This window comes from Ambystoma mexicanum, chromosome 6p (assembly GCF_040938575.1).
Source record: "Ambystoma mexicanum isolate Mex_15411 chromosome 6p, UKY_AmexF1_1, whole genome shotgun sequence".
Lineage (NCBI taxonomy): Eukaryota > Metazoa > Chordata > Amphibia > Caudata > Ambystomatidae > Ambystoma > Ambystoma mexicanum.
Window position 1 is genome coordinate 105,058,859 of NC_090935.1, and position 22,339 is coordinate 105,081,197.

The window sequence follows — 22,339 nt, forward strand, 5'->3', positions numbered from 1 at the left end:
TCGAAGGAAACACCTCCTAAAAAGCCTGACATTTTTTCTATCATGTCCTCGGTCACAATGGCCTTGGCACCTTTTTGTAAACTTTATGAGTCGATCAACGACAACCTCAAGGACCATACTTCAATTTTCGCTATGATGCACTCTAAGTTAATTTACTGGGAGGGCTATATAAATGCCCTGGAACGACGCCAAAACAGCACTCCCTCCTTGGACCAAATAAACCATCTCTGCTCAGTAGCTGAAAGCCTTCCGAAAAAGATACATCTAGGGACCCCTAACTCTGTGAATCTAGGCACCCAAACAGATCCCCCTAGTTTAAATTTACACCAAAATCAGAGTGGAATGATTGCATCGTTAACTTGGGGCACCTCGACCAAACAAAACGAGACTTTAACAGGTAACATCAATACCCCTGTCGGAATACAAACCTTCTTTTCCGACAACAAAGTGATTTGCACGGAAGACCAAGTGGCATCCACATCAACAAAACCCTTGAGGCAGTCCACTCTTAAAAAACCCTTGACAGTAAAGGGGTCTTCAAACTGCAGTGCAAGCATATTTTCAACAGTTAAAGCAGCACAAACCGACAAATCATTCTGTCAACAGTCTTCAAAGTCTTCAAAACCAGTAACATTGCAACTAACGAAGGGAAAATCGACAAAAGCAGCTTTACTCCAAGTCAAAGTTAAATTAACTCCACCGCTATCAGTGGAACTTGTCGATGCTTACGACCATGAGGAGGAGGCCTCTCCAACTCAACCTTCACCAAGATCAATCGAAGACTTTTTGAATCAAAATGACTTGATGGACCTCAGTGTACATCACGAGGAGCCTGAAGGGACACTATGGGAGGCTCAAGAGAAACCGTCAAGTGCTACAGCAAACAAGTCTCAAATTGTCCAAGTCGATCCACAAAGTTTTAGGTCTTTAAGCGACCATTTTAAAAATCTTTCTGACATGAAAAAGCACACCCCACCGCTAACTCGCTCATTGGGCAATCTTAGAAAATCGGCTAACAAACGACTAAACTACCGGCCAAGGGAAAGCCACAGGCCTAGAGAAAGATCGCCAAAAGACATTTCTGACCTTGAGCATGGTAAGCGACGTTCCAACTTGAACCAAGACCAGAAGAAACTGTCGAGTGCAGTGGGTGTTAGCCCTGATAAAAGGCGCTCTTCTCACTGAGAAGACCAGAGCCGAACCATCGTTTAAGCTCAGACAACGCTCAGGAAATTCAAAATACATGGTCCTAAACAGACCCACAGTCCTAAATCTGTTCCACAGTTTATCTGCCCTTAGATCGATAAAATCCTGAGATTTTAAAATTGTGGAACCGGCCCACAACGGGAAAAAAGCTAATGCCATTTATATACATCTTCTAAAACAGCAGATACCATGTTAAAAAGGGCTTTGGATATGCTCTACAAGCAAGGCTTTGTTCTGATCTACTTATAAACTACTACCATCGACGCATTTGAAAGACATGTACAAAGACGGCGCTCCATTTCTCTTCACAGATTGCCAGCTAAAATTCAATATAGGGGAAAATGAACGCTATATATATGCGCAAGTCAGGCACTGTATTACCCACCCAACGGTGAAGAAGGCGGGCATGAGAATGCCATCAGGCCTAGAACTGTCGCTTCAAGAAGGCAATACGGCGAAGGGGGTCTCTAGACTCTACAAACTCCTCTCCAATGACCAGCCAACGGACCATTTCGCATACACAATGGGAGAGAGATATGCAAGAGTCACTAACGGAGGAGGAATGGTCCCAAATATGGGCACGTGCACACAGCACTTCCAGATGCACCACAACAAAGGAATCTGCGTACAAACTGCGCCTCAGATTGTACATGTCCCCGCACCGCATTCACAAAATTGCAAAGTCTTACTCACCAAACTGTTGCCGAAACTGCGGTGAGAAGGGAGACCTGTTTCACATGTGGCAGACGTGCCCTAAAGCTGTTGCCTACTGGAAGGAAATACTAAGCTACATAATAAAAGACATCTCAGGGGTGGATCTACCGAGATCTCCAAAGACAATCCTCTTAGGAGTCCCTATAGAAGGGAAATATGCGATGTCAAGAGCGTCAGCTAAACTCATCACCCATCTACTATCAGCAGCTAGAATGACACCTGCACAAAATTGGAAAAACAAAGAAGGTCCAATCTGTGCATGCTGGTTGTTTAAGATCTGGAGGGTAATGGCTATGGAGAAGATATGCGCCATCAGGACCGGCAAATACCTAAGATTTCTAACTATAAGGAATCCATTTCATGTACGGGACAGAGAAGCCCATTTCTTCAAACCCCGGCTGCTCCGAAACATGTAACCTGAACTCTCTCGAGATAATGCAAACTATAACGCTCGGTAAGACAGGAACATGAGTAAAATGTAGAACATGAAAGTTCAATGTGGTCAAAAGCTATGCTGTAATTGCTTATATGCCTTCGAACAAAAATAGACATGGAAGCTAAACTGAAATAGTAATGTCAAAGACTGTGCAACAGCCTTAGAAGGGGATGTCACTAAGATACAACTCGGTCCTATATAACGTATGTAAGTGAAATTGATTTTGTACATATAAAGTTGGTTAAAAGCACAATTTCTTTTCGAAATAATACCTAAAGAGCATGGCCTAAGGACAAATGATGGACTTACTCATTTACGAAAGCCAGTTAACTTGTAATGGAGGGTGAAGCGTGGTCAATTTCGAACTAAGCCCTGGTGGTAATTAATTGAGAGGAATAGAGTTGTCATTTACAATGTCTCCAGAGGTATTCCGAATGTATAAACGCTTCAGTAAAACATTGGCGGGGAAATGAAGCAGGGAAGGCAATGTATTGTAAAGTCTCACAACGGGAACTTTAAGTTAGAATCCATTGTTGCGGGCACAATTCTTCCCGAATGTACTCCCATATGTTGTATATTCAATCCCAACTTAAGTCGGATTATGTAATAAGGTTGTTAAATGTAGTGGGAGGGAAGGTCGATTATTGTTTAATAATTGTTCAATGGCTCTATGAGATGACCTACTGTTATGCTTACCCTTGTTGATTGAACTCAGGAGGAACTTTATCGAACTGTTTTATCACTACTGCTCTATGTGTTATAAATTGAAAATCTAATAAAATATTTGTTTAAAAAAAAAAACTACTAACATATCCTTGCATACCACCGACCAAACCCACAATCAATTGAAGGAGCAGAGAAAAACTTACTAAGACGTCAACCTGGTCTGTATTTTTGACCAGGCAAAAACAACCGGGTCACACCACCATCTTGAACAACGAAACGAGGAAGCATCAGGATCAGGGAGCCTCCAGAGGAGTCCAACTGAATGCACGAGAGCCCGAAATATTGTTTATTCACCAACAAAGCCTGATCCTTCTCGCCGCCCAAATGGACCCCAGCTAAACAACGTAAGAACTTCTGCTCCAGACTGAAAAGAAAGAGCAACAACAATAACAGGACTGGCAAGACCAGACCTAAAACAGCAATCATGGTCATGGCTCCCTAAAGTCCTTGCAGAAAGCCTTCACAAATAGCCATCACCCCCCCCACTCCAACATCCAGGCACCATCAACACTTTCTTTAGGCTGCTGGAATACAAGAGGTTTTCAACATCTGACAATTCCTGGCAAGATAGACTTGGGAGTCTTCGATATCCTATGTATACAAGAACTTTGGCTCCAAGTTAACCAATTTTGGATGGCTTTGCATTTTTTCTCCAGCGAAAAGGGTCACCCGACCTCTGGCCTGCTGATCGCCATCCGTCATGGAAGCGGGCTTCACATAGAGAAAACTCTCTTTGTACACCCGTTCGTTCTAACAGCATTACTTTCATGGTCACGTAATTACGAGTTGACAGGTAGGATATACTCGTCGGAGCTCATGATCGCCAACATCTACTGGAACCCAAAGGGGATCCAAACAGAAACCTTGCTGGACTTGGTAATGGCTACAATTGACTCTACATTTACAGATTTTCATGGTGCCGACTTATTGATTTGTGGTGACCTAAACACGAACTGTACACCCCCAACACCTTGGCTAATAGCCAAAACCGTTGCCCAGTGTCCAGTGTTGGAGTCACAGAAGAAAACACAAACGCCATTTTAGAATCGAGTCCTGGCAAAAAATACCAACCGGCGAATTTATATTAAATAAATAAACCGGCAGCATGTTCGAGGCTATGAGAATTAAATAATTAAAGTAGGTAGCCTCGAACAATGGGAAAATCCCATAGGGATATATTCGCGGTTGAATATAAAAAGTAGTATCCACTGCCACCAGCCAAAACTCGATCAGGGGGGACGGAGACGTGCCCCCTCGACTAACAGACCCCGGGGCAATCGAATTCCCCCGACCAGTACGTCCACAATATGACGGTTTGTACTGGTTTCTGTTCATAATTTGGGACTAGTAAAGCCAATGGTGACTTTACATGCCCTGGGAGACAGTAGTCAGTCCCAGGGTATTGAGTCTATGGTGGGGTGTCACTGCACGGAGGATGCTGTGTAACACACATAGTAAAAACACATGAGACCCTATGGAGTAAAGGACCACATAGCCCATGAAACACATCAACAGTCAAAGGAACACCATAAATCATGTCCAAGAGTGGGAGAAAAAGAGTCTCACTCTTGGCAGGAGAAAAAAACAAACTCCAGAAATCCAGCAAAGCTGCTGGGGGACTCACTAGGTTAGGAAATTCAGCCTAAACAGAGAATTCTCCCTTACAGCCACGGTGGATTCCATGATGTCCTGCGCCACGAACTTGGCCTCGACTAGCCCCACCTTAAAGTGTGATTGGCTCTGTGTGGGGATTTCTGGGAGAAACTCTGCGATTTCCCGCCATAATCTTTGGTTAGCGGCCGCCAGCATGGCGTCTGCATTGGGCTGACGAAGATGCAAGGAAGCGTTGGAATGCAGCTTCTTCTCGTATGCCTCCAAGGTCTTCTCCTACTTGTCTAGCAGCGCCGCAGATGACGAAGATGAGGACTGGGGCTTGCAGTACAGTGATGCCGCGGCTATCACTGAGGAGTGTGGCTGAGGATGGAAGGAGAGCAAGAGTGTATCCCCATCCATCTGCCTGTATTTGGTGTCGAGGCAACAATTGGTCGGCTGGATGGAGTGAGGCTTGAGCCAACCTTTTTTGGCCAGGGAGACCACGTCAGTGTGCAGTGGAATCCCTGTTTTAGCAGAGGGGTGCCTCGTGAGTACTTCCGCGAGGACCCCCTCTGCTGGCTGCTCTGCCTCAGGCTGAGGCAGACCTAGCTACTCCGCCAGTCCAGCCAGACGTTCATGCAAGGCTTCGGCGAAAAAGGAGTGTCCGGTTCCTCCCCCTCATCCGTGTCCTGGTGATCAGGAGGATCCTGTGCCGGAGGAGGTGGAGTGTTGCTTGCCGGAGGCTGAGGTACGGAGAGCAGAGCTGGAGGCTGTGGAAGAGGTTGCGGAACCGCCTGAACAGTGGCCAGACTAGGTGGTGGAGGCTGTGCCAGGGGCATCGGCAGAGGTGTTTGTGGTGCCACCAGAATCATAGGGAGGACCTCCCTGACTGCATCCCTGAGGTTATCCCCCAACTGGGACGATTTCATAAACCTGAGGAGCTTCAAGAAAAACCTGTCCCCGGACCCCGAAGAGGTGGTAGGTGATATAGACGGAGACGCAGTGGGCTGCTGGGGCCGGCGCATACTCTGCCCATATGGACGTACGGGAAAGCTGCCCTGCGCAAATGAGGAGTAGGCCATAGGCCACATACCTGGTTGATGCCAGTCCCGCCTTGACACTCGTTCTTCACCGAATTTGTGGAATGGGGTTGGACGGGTGCTGATGTCTTGTCGAGCTGCCTGCCACGTGCCTGTGTCTTGTTGCTCGGCTCGCTGGGCCCAGCCTCCTCCAGAACTCTTGAGTGTGAATTATGAGGCCTACCCTGCTCCTCAGGCCTAGGCCCAGTAGGTGTGGCACCCTCGGCCCAGGGGCCAGTAGAGCTGCGTTTAGGTGCCCCCTGGGCAAAATCGCCAGTATTAGGGCATGGCCCCTCTGACATAATGCCGGTAAAAATGAGTAGCCCCTCGGGGGTAGACCCGGTAGAAGAACCTTGCGGTCTCTCAACACTTGCACTGGTCAGTAGCTGAAGCAGCCTCGGTGTACGTGTCAGTGAAAGAACCTGAGCGGTCTCTCCCGCGTGGGCGTGGGCGAGTCCCTGGGAAGGAGTCTCCCTTGCGGGGTGCGATGGAAAACAAGGGCACTGCCTTGGGCCTGGGTCGATGATTCACAAAGTCCTTGAGGTCCTCTGGAGGGGATTTCTGGAAGAGCTCCCTCCACCTGACAAGGCTGTTCTTCAGCGCTTTAGATGACAGAGCGTTGCACGCTGTACAAGCTTGCCAGCCGTGGTCAGGGCCAAGGCAACGTAGGCAAAGGGCGTGGGGGTCTGAAGAAGGGAAAAGTCCGTCGCAAGATGGACACCTGCTGAACCCCGTGGAAGTCGACATGCGCCGGGGAGGAGCGTGACACCTGAGGACCGAGTATTTGTGATAAAAAGGCAAAAGAGACAGAAGAAGAAGAAGTATCCGCGAGTGGAATTACATGGCCGAAGCCAAACCCAGGAGCACTGGTGAATTCGTCACATTCACTTCAACGCGGAAAAGGAGACTGAGGTGTGGCGCCTGAGGGCGGAGTCAGTGCAGCGCATGCTCCCAAGGCCACATCCCTGCGCGCCTCTATATTTAAAGGGGAAGAAGGTTTTTTCTGGTGAAAAAGGTTCCGTCTCCCATCCCTCGCAAGGGACGCCCATGTAGTATGGAGGAAAGTGGACGGGACATAAGAGTATTGTATAATATCTGGCAGCTCTGTTGTCTCCTTTATTGAGGAGAGGGTATGATGCTCCCTGAATGCTGTGGGGATGCTGAGGCACATTGGTTGCCTTTTTCTGTTGACGGCGAAGGTCTGTCAATGTGTGACGTGTCGGTGAGTGCTTTCTGATGGACAAGGCCATTTCAGTGGACAGTGTTCTAACCGTCGACAAGTGAGCCGGTGATGAGCATTTGCTCGTGGACGAGGCCTTTTGGTGGAGGGTTTCCTATCTGTCGAAGACGGGTCCCTCATCGAGTGTTTGCCCCTGTGAAGGGTTTATTCATGGATGGTCCGGCCTTCGTCAATGTCCGGTCCCGATGCTTTGACGAGGGGGAAATCATCGACTAAGTGTCCGTCGACTACACCTGCATTGGCAATTTGGTAGCCGTGGATGGTGCTGTGTGCGATTTGCTTTTGGACGAACTTTGCGCTGCTGACGTACCTGTCATGGATGAGCTTGTGGGCATCTTAAATGAGGTTGATCGTCAGCTGATGGGCTTTCGTCGACGAGGAGTGGCTTGCCATGGGTTTATGGACCTTTTCGTCTGCCAGATGGACCCCTTGATGAGTTTTAAGTCTGATCGTGATCCTGGGCGGTGGTGCCATGCCCCTTTCTACTGAGGAAGCTCTCTGTTTTGCCTGAGCATGCTTCTCAAGGGTTTTGCATAGAGAGGCTGGGGCAGTTCTGATAGATTACTCATCTGAGGAATGGCACCTGTTTATTGTAAATAAAGAAGAAGTCTCCTGTGCCTGTTCTCCTGTGCCTGTCTTGATGGGTTTTCTGTGTGAAAGTTTGAGATATTTCACAAGCCTCAGTGTCATGAGGGTGTAAGCCATAGATGCACACCGGATGAGGGTCCCTCAGAAGAACAAGTTACTTACCAACTGGTAACATCCTTTCGACTGGATGTTACTCGAACGTATTTCACATCTTTGACATGTAATGTCCACAGCTGTGCACTTTGGAAACTTTTTCGGCAGGGGGCGTCCTGCGTCGATGACGTTGGGTTGATGTCCCTCGAAGGCCTCCGTTGAGGTCGACATCACTGGGCGTTATAAATAGGACGCACGGTACACAAAGCCTCAGTTTAAGTTTTTTCCCTCAGAACGTGTGGCACCAGTCTCATGCCTGCTTGACTGCACATAGCCTTGCAGAAACATAAGCTGCAATCGCATAGGAAATTCTCCAGAGGGGCAGGCTGGGAGGGCGATGTGTAATACGTTGGAGGAATATCCAGTCGAAAGAACGTTACCAGTTGGTAAGCAACTTGTTCTTCGAAAGGATTGTGTCCTCCAACATATTCCACATCTTTGACAGACTCCCAAAGCAGTACCAGTAAATGGAGGAGGGAAAAGAATTTAGAGTACCCAATTAGATTGCGGAATAAGAACCGCCTTACCAAAGGCCATATCCTGACCATGGATTGTATCCAGGGAATAATGTTTAACAAATGTGTGGATTGAAGCCCATGTAGCGGCATCACAAATATCCCTAATAGGAACACCCCGCTGGAGGGCGGTGGAAGTAGCCATGCCCCTAGTGGAATGAGCTATTAACCCTTCAGGAGGGTCCCTACCCGCCAATCGGTAACACTCCGTAATGGTAAAGATAATCCACCTGGACAAGGTCTGTTTGGTAACAGCCTGGCCCAATCGGTGACCAGCATATACTACAAAGAGTTGATCGTCCACTCTGATCCGGTCATCCTAGAAATGTAAAAGTTCAGGGCTCTCCTAGGATACAACCGATGGAGTCGCTCCTCTTCCTTACCAGGATGAGGAAGAGGGTAGAACGATAGAAGAACCACCTTTTGACTCAAATGATGTTCAGAGACTACCATAGGTTGAAATGAAGGATGTACTCGCAGTACAACCCTGTCCTTGTGAAACACAGTAATGAGTAGCATAGATGAAAGTGCCTGCAATTCACTCACTCTGCGAGCGGAAGTAACCACAACCAAGAACACAGTCTTGAAGGACAGTAATCTCAAAGGACATGAGTGCAAAGGTTCAAACGGAGCACCCATGAGAAATTTCAAAACAAATGCATATCCCAAACTGACACCTGGAAAGGAGACGGCGGGAAGACATTAGTCAGTCCTTTAAGAAAATGGGAAATCAAAGGAATCTTAAAGTAAGAACATTCTTCAGACAAGCACTTAAAGATAGACAGTGTCGCCAGGTAACCTTTAATGGTACCCACTTGAAGGCCCCTGTGGGCCAAATAAAGTAAGAAAGACAAAACCATAGGAATGGAGCACTGAAAAGTATCAACATTGTGATCTCTGCAACAGTCGCAGAACTTACGGCAACGGTACAGGGATTTTGTTGCAAGCGGCCTGGCCAAAAGCAACACCTCCATCACGTCATCCGGGTGGTCCCAATCCTTATACCAATACCTTTCAGATACCAAGCGTGAAGGTTGAGTCTTGACCTCTGGATGGAGAACCCGACCCCCCCTCCCGTGAGAGCAGATCCTCTCGGTAGGGAAGACGGCATGGAGGGCAGATGGACATTTCTAGAAGGTCCGGGTACCACGCTCTCCTGGCCCAATCCGGAGCAATGAGGATCATGTGGGAACCGAACCTCCGTAACCTCTGCAACACTGAGGAATGACGGGGACTGGAAGAAATGCGTACAGCAGTGGGAATGACCAATCCACCACAAACACATCTCCTAAGGCCCCTCTTGGAGGAAAGTCCCTTGAGCAGAATCTCTCGCACTTCCGGTTCACACTGGTGGCAAAGAGATCCACTTGTGGGGTTCCCCAAAGGGCAAAGATCTCCTGAAGGACTTCCTGAGCCAACTCCCACTCGTGAGAGATCGAGCTCTGCCTGCTCAGAGCGTCCGCCGCTGCATTTTCGTCTCTGGCCAGATGAACTGCTGAGATCGAAATTTCCTGTTGGATGGCCCATAACCAGAGCTGCATTACCTCTCTGCACAACGGAAGTGAACCTACCCCCCGTTTCTGTTGAGGTAATGCATGGCCACTGTGTTGTCCGTCATGATCAGGACACTCTTCCCCCGTCAGAGGGCAGAAAAGCCTTCAGGGCTAGCCTGATGGCCCTCCCCTCTAACAGATTGATGTGGAGTCTGGACTCCGACGGAGACCAACGACCGCTGGCGGTCAAGTCATTGGCATGAGCGCCCCATCCTGTGAGGGAAGCGTCTGTCACTACCATCACCTCCGGCCATGGTTAACAGAACAGGTCCCCCCTCATCAGGTTCGCTTCGTTGGCCCACCACAGAAGATCCTGGGAGACCGAGAGAGGAATCTGAACGGGATCTGTCATTTTGCTGGAGAACTGCGACCACTGTATCTTGAGGGCCCATTGCAGGGATCTCATGCGCAACCTGGCCTCTGGCACCAGAAAAATGATAAACATTAAGAATTCAAAAGCCGGGAGACTCTGGGCATGTTGCAACTTGTCCACCATCTGCACAATGTGATGAGCCCTGACCTTGGGAGGCGAACACTTCCCCAAGGACGTGTCTAACACAGTCCCGATGTACTGGAGCTGTTGGGAAGGTGTCAGAAGCGACTTCTTGAAACTTAGGGAGATGCCCAGCCTGTGGAGGGTGCAACAGGTGAGACCGAGATGATCCAGCAACTGCCCAGTTCAACCAATCGTCCAAGTAGGGGTAGACGTGAATCCCCCTTTCGCCTGAGGTACGCTGCCACCACCACCATTATCTTGGTGAAGACCCTCGGACGGAGGTCAATCCGAATCGCAGGACCCGAAACTGAAAGTGCGAGTCGCCAGCCACAAACCTCAGGTACTTTCTGTGTGCGGGATGAATCGGCACATGAAAGTAAGCATCCTTGAGGTCCGGAGACACCAACCAATGCTGAAGTTGAAGGGCCTGGAGGACTTGAGAAAGAGTAGCCATCTTGAACTTGTCCTTCCTGAGAATGCTGTTCAACCAACGCAAGTCCATTATGGGTCTCAATCCCCCGTCTTTCTTTCGGATCAAAAAATAAGGGGAATACCATCCCTTGTTCCTCTCTGCTACAAGCAGCAGTTCTCTAGTGCCTTTCTCCAGCAGGCTCAAAATTTCCAGCGCAAGGAGCGGATCTGGAAGCTTCAAATAGAGTTTCCCCGGGGGATTGTCATGAGGCCGCTGTAGGAAGGTAAGGCAGTAGCCGTGGGCTATGGTATCCAGTACTCACGCATCTGAAGTAATGGCACGCCATTCTTCGAGAAGCTGAGACAGTCTGCCCCCAACCGGCGAACCATGGGACATGGCCTCATGACTGTTTGGAAGCGGCTGCGGCAGTGTCTGAAGGCAAAGGGGCAGCTGCCTGAGCGGCTTTGTTACCTCGATTTCTCCGACCACCACGGGTACTTTTCCGCTGGCCCCTTTGACTGGCGGCCCCTCTCGTTCTACCAAAGGAGGAGTAGTAACGAAAAGAACCTCCCCTCCACTGCTGTCCCCTAGGACGAAAAGGCAGAGGTTGACGCACTGCAGCGCTTAAGGATTTCGCTGCAGCTTTTGAGGTCTGCAAACTCTCAAGGCTCTCGTCAGCCTTGCTGCCAAACAAATGTGTGCCATCAAAGGGTATGTTCAGAAGACGGGCCTGCACATCCGGAGCAAACCCCGACTTCTGCAACCACGCAAATCTGTGTATAACGGTGCTCGCAGCCATGGACCGGCTAACACTGTCGGCCATATCCAAACCCGACTGAATGGATTTACACATGGCATCCTTGCCATCCTGCATGAGAGCAAGGAACCCATCCCTTTCTTCCCCCTCGGGAATATGCTCAGCCGCTAAAGAAACACAATTCCACAGAGTGTGTGAAAACCTTTCCAAGGCACACGTGGAGTTGGCCGATTTCAAGGCCATGTCCCCAGCAGAAAATACCTTCCGGGCCCAACCGTCGAAGCGATTGTCGTCCCTATCCGGAGAGATGGTAGGGTAGGCAGCCAGCTTCGAGGTGGCCGAAGCTGCCTGAATCACTAAACTCTCGGGAGTAGAGTGAGTAGATAAATAGCTGGGGTCGCTAACGAAGGGTGGTATTTCTTGGTCAAAGACTTATTAACAGCCGGAAGAGATTATGGGGACTGCCAAGCAGCTGCCACCCTTTTCTGTAAGGTAAGATGAAATGGCAAAACCGGGTCAGACGACGGACCTTAATCTAAGATGTCCATTAGATCATCCTGTACAAAGTCTTTAGGAGGACTGGACCAGCCCAGATACTCAGAGACCCGTGCCATAAGCCTCCTCTATGAAGACTCCGCATGAGCCCCAGGCTCAGGTCTACCAAATTCCACTTCCGGGGAAGTGTCCAACCCACTGGCATCATGGAGGGTCTGCCTCAACTCCTCTAACTGACTATCTCCAGAAAAATGTGGAGACTCATCAAACTCACGAGGGTCCTCATACTCAGACCTTTTCTCCTCTTCATAAATGTCAGCCAGAGGGAGTTGAAACCCAGGTCTGGTGACAGAAGAGGGCCTGGAGTCCAATACTGGCCTCACAGACTTTGCCGTAGCCTTCCTTGCAGGATCCACGATATCCGCGTACTCCAAAGTCAAATTCTGTGAAAAAATCCCCAAAGGCGCTGATAGCGCTAAAGGCTTCGACGTCCAGAGAATCGACAACCTCGACATTGTGAGCGCCGAAGGCTTCGGCATCGACGTCAACACAGGTGCCAACGGCGCCGTGGGCTGGTATGATGGTAAAGCGTCAATGTCCGAATCGGACAGACACGGCGCCAACCGAGTCGACGCCGGCATCAAGCCCTCAGTAGGAAGCCGGTCTCGCTGGGGACGAGGATTGAGACCTAGAGACACGTCTCTTGCGACTCTTCGAATCCTTGTCCGTATGGGACCTCGAAGGTTCCCGATGCGAGTTGCGTCGTGGACCCGAGCCCGAAGGCGTGCGCGCCACGGTACGAGACCGATCCTGACCGGCTACATGAGAAGGCGCGACAGGACCCGTGCCCTGCGATTGAAAAATCGCTAAAATGTTTTCTTTAAACGCAGCCCATTCCACCAGAGTCGAGGACTTAGTCGGGCATGTAACCTTCCTCGAGGCACCCTCCTCCAAGGAGGACGGGGAAGGCGACCAGTGACAGTGCTTCCTAGAGTGCCGGGACGAGGAAGAAGAATGGCAGGAACCACTACGGGACCGAGATCCCCGGGACTACTTCCGACGCAGAGAGTCGCTCCTCGAGTCGTCGGTCGAGACCCCGTTGGATTTAGATTTGACTTTCGGGACGTAACAGGCTTAGAGCCCCAACCTACCTGGAGCTTCCCCTTCTGCTCCCGCAAGTCTTTGGCAGTCAGCGACAGGCATTTCGTGCAGTCGTCAGTGTCGTGCGACTCACCCAGGTACCACAAACAAATGCAGTGGGGGTCGGTGAGCGACATCTTCGACTTGCAATCCTGGCAGGTCTTGAAGCCAGACCGCGGAGTCGAAGGGGTCGAACAGAAAGACATTGTAACGATGAAAACACAAAGCGTGCTGAGTTCTACGAAGTAACACATTTGCGGGAAAAACGGAACTGAGGCTACAGCGCTGTGCGTCCTATTTATAACATCCAGTGACGTCGCCCTCGACGGAGGCCTTCGAGGGACATCGACCCAACATCATCGAAGCAGGATGTCCTCTGCCGAAAAAGTTTCCAAAGTGCACAGCTGTGGACATTACATGTCAAAGATGTGGAATACGTGGCAGGGCACAATCCATTTGGAACACAATTTTCTTTCCACATCCTGTGGAAAATAAAGAAAATAGGGTAGGAACCCTCTTTTTTGTTATCGGGGGGCCTGACTCTAGAGGGAAAATACGAAATGTACAGAGGCTACCCTCCCTTTAACGCACAGTAGGTGCTACTGAACCTAACGGAGGCTTGAAACTGCGTAGACTAGCCATGTTAGATCACACTAACAGGTAACAAGTATACAGATAAAACAAAGTTTATTTTAGACTAAAGGACATAATAAAATCACAAAGGGGTAAATGTGTGCCATTGTCTTTCACAATACAACCATGTACTATCAATACATTAAACAAATATAATGTTAATACAATGTCAATATATGTACTGTAACATATGAACAGCACATTTCTACTGTCTGTTCTGTAGCACCTCCTGAGTGTTAAAGGGAGGGGTAGCCTGCACTCTACTCTCTTCTGTTCATTGCCACATCCAGTGCAATCCTTGAAGAAGGATTTCTTGTTCTTTGAAGTATCTTCCCTGCTTACCTTAGCCATAGCCATGCGGGGTCAGGTAAACATAGAATAGTCGACGATTTATCAGTCCTGGTTATTAATCAGCAACTGAAAAGCCAATTGGTTGGTAGAGTAGCACCAGGTCTTCCAAACAATGAGAAGATTCTGTCAAGAGATTACAATATCTCATTTTTTTATAGAAAAAAGTTCAAGGAGCTCTAAAGATTCTCTAGTCACTTAGAGTGTGGTGGAAAATCTGAAGATGGCTGCCTGGGGTGAAACAGAAGCCCTGACGCCTCATTGGCCAGTAAGAAAAGAACCAAAGTGAGGTGGATAGGCTGTATATTGTGAACCCTCTAAGGCTTTATTAGCAATGTCTATTCCTTTGTATGTGATATTTATATAGCGAGAATTCCCAGTTTGATGACAGGGAATTAAAGCAGGCGAATCTATGAAAAATCCAATGCTGGAGAAATCATTTTTCCTTCCCCATTATCAGGGATAGATTTAGAGATGTAATCCCTGCACACATCACATGGACTGACAGAACTTCAGTATTCGGAAAGCCATTCTAGACACTAGGAATGCAGTGGAATCAAATGAGGATGTCATCCATCTCAGAATTGGCTAGTCTGAGAGCATCAGCAATTGCTTGTTTGAATATCATTGAGTCAGTGGAGTTAATGAGCAACGCAGAACAGATGTAAAAGGCGCTCTATGTAACACCATCGACTAACCATCCACTGTGAACACTGTACTGTCTTTGCTAATTCTCCAGCCACTGCTGCTGACAATGTATCACCACAAACGGGAGCACTCTTTGCCTAACTATAGTTTTCTCCATAACTGACCTTTAAGTAACAAAATGGCACACAATTGAAGCGTGCTAATTCTATCTTTTAACACTGCCAGCAGCTGGAGGCAATGTTTGGCAGCTTGAAATTCACACAACTTTACAACAGTATAATTCTGAACTTGATTGAGGAGAGTTAAAAACCAAATCTCCACACGAACATTAACCTGTTTTGAGGTGCAGAATTTCATTAAGATACATTTGTAAACAAATCTTAACATGATCCTATAAAGACCATGTTGGGTAGCAGACATTTCTCATTGTCAAACTTACCGATACAGGTGGGTTTTTGAGACCAAATGTATTTATTTTCTGCATTAAGTATACATTGTATTTTAATATATGATGTTGCATATCCTTCAAGACAGCTCACTGCTACAGACTCCCAAGGATCATAATATGTCTTGATTGGTTCTAATTGCACCTTTTCATCCGTTATGTGAAGTTTCCTGCATTTTTCTGAAAAAAAGGAAAATCTAATTTAGGATATTCTTTCGCATGACTTTCACAAAATATTGATAAATACTGCTGTGTGTATAGAAATGAATGTCAACAAAAATATCTCAGACTACAAGCTGACTTTCATATTATGTGTCTTATCAAATTACAACTAATCAAACATGTGCCTGGTGAAGATAGTTGTTAATTACTAATGACCTCCTCAAGCGGCAACTCCTCCAGCAAGATTGCCCTTAGCTTGTACTTACTATGAAGACATTAAAGGCCATACTGCATATTGAATATAGACGGCTTAGGCAAAATTATTTATTTGGAAAGAGAGAGATTAAACTAGGTCATTTCTCTTCACCTATGCAAAAGGAACAATTGTTTGTCATGCTTTCCTTCTTGGTGGTTTCATCTATGTACAGTGCTTCAGCAGGGTACTGGGCGGAAATGACACCTTGAGGATGAGGAAACTAGTATGGTGGCTTCTCCCACCACTTCCACTACACCCTATCGAGTGGGACATTAGGGCCTGCTCCACAGAGGTATGTAGGTATTCCCCTGACACCTCACTCACAGGCATGCTCAGAGAAGCACAAAACTGTGATTTACTCTGGTCTTAATCTGTGAATTTTCCCCCAACCCCCCAGCAAGTCTAATATTTGAAATCATAGTTCATGCTAGCAGAAGCAGTGTAGGGATGGACTTATTATCATTGGTCAGAGCCCCATCAAAACCAAGCTTGGCCAGGCAGAATACACTACTCAGATGATCCCACCATTAAGTAATAGTTGGTTAATAGCATCGTAACAAGATATCCACTCAGGGGTATGCACCTCCAAATACTTAATGTAGGGTCTCATTACGAGTTTGGTGGTGCGGTAAAAGAGTGAAAGTAAGTCTGTTACTGGAACTTTTTTTGGCAGTAAAGGAATTAACAACGCTTTTACTGCACCACAAAATTACAAGTTTGACGCTTCTCCCACCACCTCCACTACACCCCATCGAGTGGGATATTAGGGCCTGCTTCACAGGGTATGTAGATATTCCTCTGACCCCTCACTCACAGGCATGCTCAATAAAATACAAACTTGTGATTTACTCCTGTCTTAATCTGTGAATTTTCCCCCAAGCCTCCAGCGAGTCTGAAATTTGAAATCATAGTTCATGCTAGAAGAAGCAGTAGTGGGATGGACTTATTTTCATTGGTCAAAGCCACATCAAAACCCAGCTTGTCCAGGCCAAATACACTACTCAGCTGATACCACCATTAAGTAATTGTTGGTTAATAGCATGGTAGCAACAAAATGAACGCGACAGGCTGAGAGTGGCTGAAAGACGTCAACGAGAAACAACAGATCAGCGTCAAACACGACTCCGTGCTCAGCAATCACGCCATTACAATCGCCTTGCATTCCGGTGCAACCCAGCTGATGATTATAGTTTGAGGTGGCATGTTCTCATCGGCACCATGACTGAGGTGTGTCCTTATTGCAAGGCTCTGAAATTTAATGGAGAAACGAAAGGAATGTGTTGCGCCGCCGGGAAAATTTAACTGCCTCAACTTGGCGAACCGTCAGAGCCATTAAAAACTACCCACAAGCATAGTCAAATTAAACATATTACAAAAGTGCGCTTTCAGCTAGTACTTAATGTAGGGGCTCATTAAGAGTTTGGTGCTGCAGTAAAGAAGTGAAGATAATTCTATTTCTGCAATTGTTTTGGCAGTAAATTAATTAACAACGCTTTTACCGCACCTCCAAGTTTAATGTTAAAGTGGAGAATTTACCTCCAGCAATAATGCTGGAGGTAAATCCTCCACTTTGATCCAAAAATGTACAGATTTACAGCACAGAATTATTGCTCACGGTAAATCCATCAATAATCCCCATGGAGTCCTAGGGACTGTACACTACCCTACCATCATTCAAAACCCAGTGTTAATGCCACAGAACTAAGTGGTGGTAATGGTAAATGATATTGGCAGCAAAACCGCAGATTTACTGCTAAACTCGTCATGAGGCCCATAGACCTTTCAGATATTCAAAGGGAACGTATATCTACCCGACGATGGACATGGGATCATACAAAATGTATTTCATAGGGGAGGTCAAAGGACATTTTGCTGTTGGATTGATAAAAAGGCTGGTCCAGGGCAAAACCAGGCCATACTGTGAAATAATTACTACTGCCCCACAGTACAGGTACAGGTACAGGGAGGAGCAATGGCTACTAACCTCCTGCACAGTGTCACCCTACTACTCTATGAGATACATTACTCACCGTAATGGTATTTCTGATGCTTGTATCTGCTTAGATTCACATGCTATGCATAGGCCTACATCTAGTGGAAGCTGCAGAGTATTACAGTTGTTTTCAAAACTCGAAAAGAGACGTCGAAAGGGCTTGACAATAATAGTATCCCTAGTGTGACGTCTACTGTACCCATGGTCCGTCACGTGTCGAGGTCCCTCAAATTGTTTTGTTTCTGACATGAGGTTGCATCAAGTGTAGCCTGAGTACAGGTGTATCCAAGCAGATAGATAACAGAAAAGCTCATATAACATCTATGCACCTTCTATCAGGGGAGGGAGGGTGGGCACATGTGAATCTAAGCAGATACAAGCATCAGAAATACGATTTCGGTGAGTAATGTATCCCTTCTGGGGCTTGTGGAATCTGCTTAGATCAGATGCTATGCATATATTAGCGAGCAGTGTTAGGAGAAGGTTACAGGTGGTGAGAAGGAGCAGCATCAAATAGATGTTTTAGAACCGCTTGTCCCACCTATGTATCTGCTTTGGAAAGAGTGTCAATGCAGTAGTGCAGAGTGAAAATGTGTACTGAGCTCCATGTAGCTGCTTTGCAAATGCTGTCTAAGAGGACATTTGCGATAAAAGCCAGAGTAGCTCTTGTGCTCCTTGTGGAGTGAGCTCTTAGTGTAAAAGGCAGTGGCCCTCATTAGAAGGCTGGCGGGCGCGGAATGAACGGTGCCGGTAAGAGACCGGCACCGTTCATTCCGGGCCGCCACATTACGAGGTCTGCAGCGGGTCCCGCTCTGCACGTCTGGTCTGGCCAGGCGTGCTAGCAGTCCTGGATGCTAACAACGGGCCCGTCGTTAGCCTCCTCCCCATTCCCATTGAGCCCTATGGGAGCTCAACTGGGAATGGGGATGTACCGGGTCCCGCAAAAGGGATTTACCGGGCCCTCCAAGATCAGAATGGCCCGATAAGTCCCCTTTTGCGGGACCCGGACCCGAGTTTGGAGGTAGCCATGCCCTTATTAAGGACATGGCTGCCTTCAAACTCATAATGAGGCCCAGGGTCTTGTTTGATAATGAATTACATAGTTGTATGCACCTGACTATCCATCTGGAGATGGCATCCTTGGAAATGCAGTCTCCCTCTCTGCCTGGTGCTACAGAGACAAACAGTTGGTCTGTTTTCCTAAGTGGTCTGTCTTGTTTACGTAGTAAAGGAACGCCCTCCTCACATTTGGTGTGTGCAGGTTTACCTCAGCTGAGCTAGTTGAATTCTGAAAGAAGGCTGGTAGCTCAATGGATTTGTGCACGTGGAATTTGGAAATGAATTTAGGGGAGAACCTAGGATGAGTATGTAAAACCAATTTGTCTTTATGGATGATAAAAAAGGGACCTGCACTGACAATGCTTGCAATTCATTAACTCTTCTTATGGAAGTAATAGCCACTAAGAAGGCAGTTTTGTATGTCAGGTGTTTAAGACTTGACTTATGCATACCCTCAAATGGGGGCCCCATGAGCTTTGCGAGTACTACATTGAGATCCCATCCTGGCAGTGGGTTAGAAATTGGAGGATGGAGTCTTTTTACACCCTTCATGAACGCCTTAATGACTTGAATTTTCCACCACAATACTTTACTTGGAGAGGTGCTATATGCTGATAGAGCCGCCAGGCGGACCTTTATGGAGTTGAATACTAACTCCGAGTCTAACAAGTGGAGCATATAATTTAGAATATGGGATGGAGTACATTCTATGGGGTTTATTTTTTTAGACTGGCACCAAATTACAAATCTCCTCCACTTGTCGAAATAACAGTGTCTAGTGTTTGGTTTTCGTGCCTCTTTGAGGATATCCATGCGCCGCTTTGGTAGATTAAGATGTCCGAACTCTATGACTTCAGGAGCTATGATTCCAAGTTCATTGATTGTGGTTGAGAGTGCACTGTTATTCCCCCTGTTGGGTTAATAGGTTGGTCTGACATGGGAGTTTGATGGGATTGCACACATGGGAGCAACTAGGATGAGTGTCATTTGTTCTCTGTGAATTCTGAGCACTATCATGCTCATTAATGGAGTCGGGGGAAAAGCTTAAGAAAATGTCCCTGACCAGTTCATCCATAGGTCATTCCCCTTGGAGTCTGGCTGGGCAAACCTGGACGCAAAATCTAATCATTGCTTGTTTTCTCCTGTAGCGAACAAGTCTAGTGTGGGTAACCCCACTGAGAGAAGATGTGGTCTACGACACTTGAGTCTAGTTGCCATTCTTGTTCCTCTGGTATGGGATCTCTGCTCAGATAGTCTGATAGAGTGGTGGGTACCCCTGGAAGGTGTTGGGAGGATAGGCACATCCCCCATCTGAGTTTCCATTTCCATATTTTCTACGCCAGCTTGGACAAACTTGGAGAGTGTGTGCCCCCTGTTTGTTGATGTAGAACATAGCATGGGGCTGTCCGTTAGAATTTGAACTGACTGGTTTGTCAGCTGCGCTTCGAATGCTTGAAGTGCTTTAAATATTGCTAGTAGTTCCATCAGGTTGATGTGGTTCTGTGTCGTGATGTGAGTCCACATAACGTGTGCTGTGATGTGAAGGTAATGAGCCCCCCACCCGGAGAGTGATACGTCTGTTGTAATGATCGCTTGCGCTTCCAGATCCTGGAAAGGTTTTTCTTTTAACATGTTTTCTCTTGTCCACCAGCGTAGGTTTTGAACTAGTGTTGGCGAAACGACCACTAGATCGTCTTATTGACCGCTTGCCTCAGACCACTGTTTCGCCAGCCACTCCTGCATTGGGTGCATGTGCAGACGTGCGTGTGGGACCAGGTATATGCACGATGCCAACATGCCTAGTAAACGCATTGCTTTGCGTACGCTTATCTGGAGACCGGCTTGATACTGAGGTATTTTCCGAAGCATGTTTTGCACTCTCTCCATGGATGGAAAGGCCAAGCCTGCTATTCTGTCTAATGCAGCTCCTAGGAACTCTTTTGTTGTGTTTGGTACATTACTTGACTTTTTCTCGTTTATTGAGAAACCCAACTGAAAGAGAAGGTTCATGGTTCTTTGCGTGTTTTGTTTGCAAAGATGGGGTGATTCTCCCGTGATCAGCCAGTCGTCCAGGTAGGGGTACACTGGGATTGCCTCCTTGCACAGGAGCGCTGCCACTACCGCCAGTACCTTGGTGAATACCCTTGGGGCTAAAGTTATTCCGAAGGGTAGCACCTTGAATTGGTAGTGCTAGTCTGCTATTTTGAAAGGCAAGAGTTTTCTGAGCCCTGGGAACATTGAAATATGAAAATAGGCATCTTTCATATCCAGTGTTTCCATGTAATCCACCCGTTTTAGCAGGGGGATTACATCTTGTAGCGTTGTCATGCAGAATTTTTGTTGCTTTGCATAAGTGTTTGCAGGGCCTAAGTCTAACACTGGGCGCAGAGTTAGATCTTTTTTCGGCACAAGGAAGTAGGATGAATAAATACCTTTGTTTACCTCGTTAGACGGCTGTTAGGAAAGATTCTCTTCACTGCACCTTTCCTTCCATCTTTATGGAACCCCTATACTTTTTGCTTTTATTTTTCAATCTGACCTGTACCTTTTGCAGTACAGTGAAGCCTTAAGCTTCACTGCACTGGCCTTTGCTCACATGTTATGGGGAAACTGATATGTCCTAAAGGCTATCAGTACTGACAAACAGTGCTTTCCTTAGTCTTGTGACTATGTTGCTACTTGTGGTTACTTTTATATCACATGTGGTAACTTTTTATCATTGCACAAAGCAGCTTACACTACAGTGCAATGGGGTTCATTTTTGTTTTGCCCTTGACTAACACTCAAAGGATGTTTTGGTTACTCTAGAGGTGCTTAAAAGATGGGCTGGTGGTAGCAGTGACTTTTCCCCACTTTCTGGGGAATTTTGTTTTAGCTTAACCGTGTTTACCACGTTTGGCTACTTACTGTGGCTACTGGTCAAACATGGCCGTGCCACAAGGTTTTTCGCCCATTCTTTTTGCATCTTGTTGTTTAGCCTTCTTCCTGGCCTCAGAGGCCAGAAAGATCCTTATAAGGACTTCCAGTGACCGGGAAAGCAGCAGCTTTTGGCGGGCTACTGGAGGGCTTTGTGTGTTTGCAGGCTGGATGTGGGCTGAGTCAGTCTGACCCTAATACACATCTTGGTTTCTGTGTGTCTGAGTGGTATGCATGAGTATTCCCGCCAGTGGTCCCGCTTGGACCACTGTGGGGTGTGTGTGTGGGCTAGTTCTGCCATCGGCTAGTGTGAGTTTCGACTGCTACCTGGCTTTTAGGATAAAGAAGAGGGCCCCTGCATGCATTTCTCAGAGATCCTGGAAGAACCTGAAGGAGCCAAGAATCCGTCCAGCTGAGGAGACCCGCAAAGAAACCCGAAACCTGTCTGAAGGAGGCCTGGCAACCAACTTCTGCTACAGTCCCGGTGGAGCCCTGACTGTCTCGTGATCTTCTGCGAAGGTGCTACAACCCCAGGAGTGGAGGGACCATCCATTCCCGCAGCCTACTCGGTGCCCAGCATGAAAACCGCCTTCGGAAGTGCCTTGGAATCGTCCTGTGGCTGACCAGCTTTGTTTTTGGGCTACCGGGTTATCTTCATCGCTGTTCCGAGTTTCCACCTGAACCTTGGCACACCCTGAGCTGCAACTGCAACGACACCCTCTGCAAAATGTCGGTGTCCTAGCACCAAGGGAACCTGAGAAAGACCGGAAAGTCTG

At 47.4% G+C, this 22,339-nt stretch overlaps 1 protein-coding gene across 1 annotated transcript in view; it reads right to left on the reverse strand.

Annotated features, from left to right (window-relative positions):
• The window catches only part of LOC138511247 (receptor-type tyrosine-protein phosphatase kappa-like), a 1,445,374-nt gene that overhangs the window by 946,783 nt on the left and 476,252 nt on the right, over positions 1 to 22,339 (reverse strand). The window contains exon 7 of the mRNA XM_069626788.1: positions 15,172 to 15,357. Within this exon, the coding sequence (XP_069482889.1) occupies positions 15,172 to 15,357 (186 nt within the window). The remainder of the gene's footprint in view (positions 1 to 15,171; positions 15,358 to 22,339) is intronic.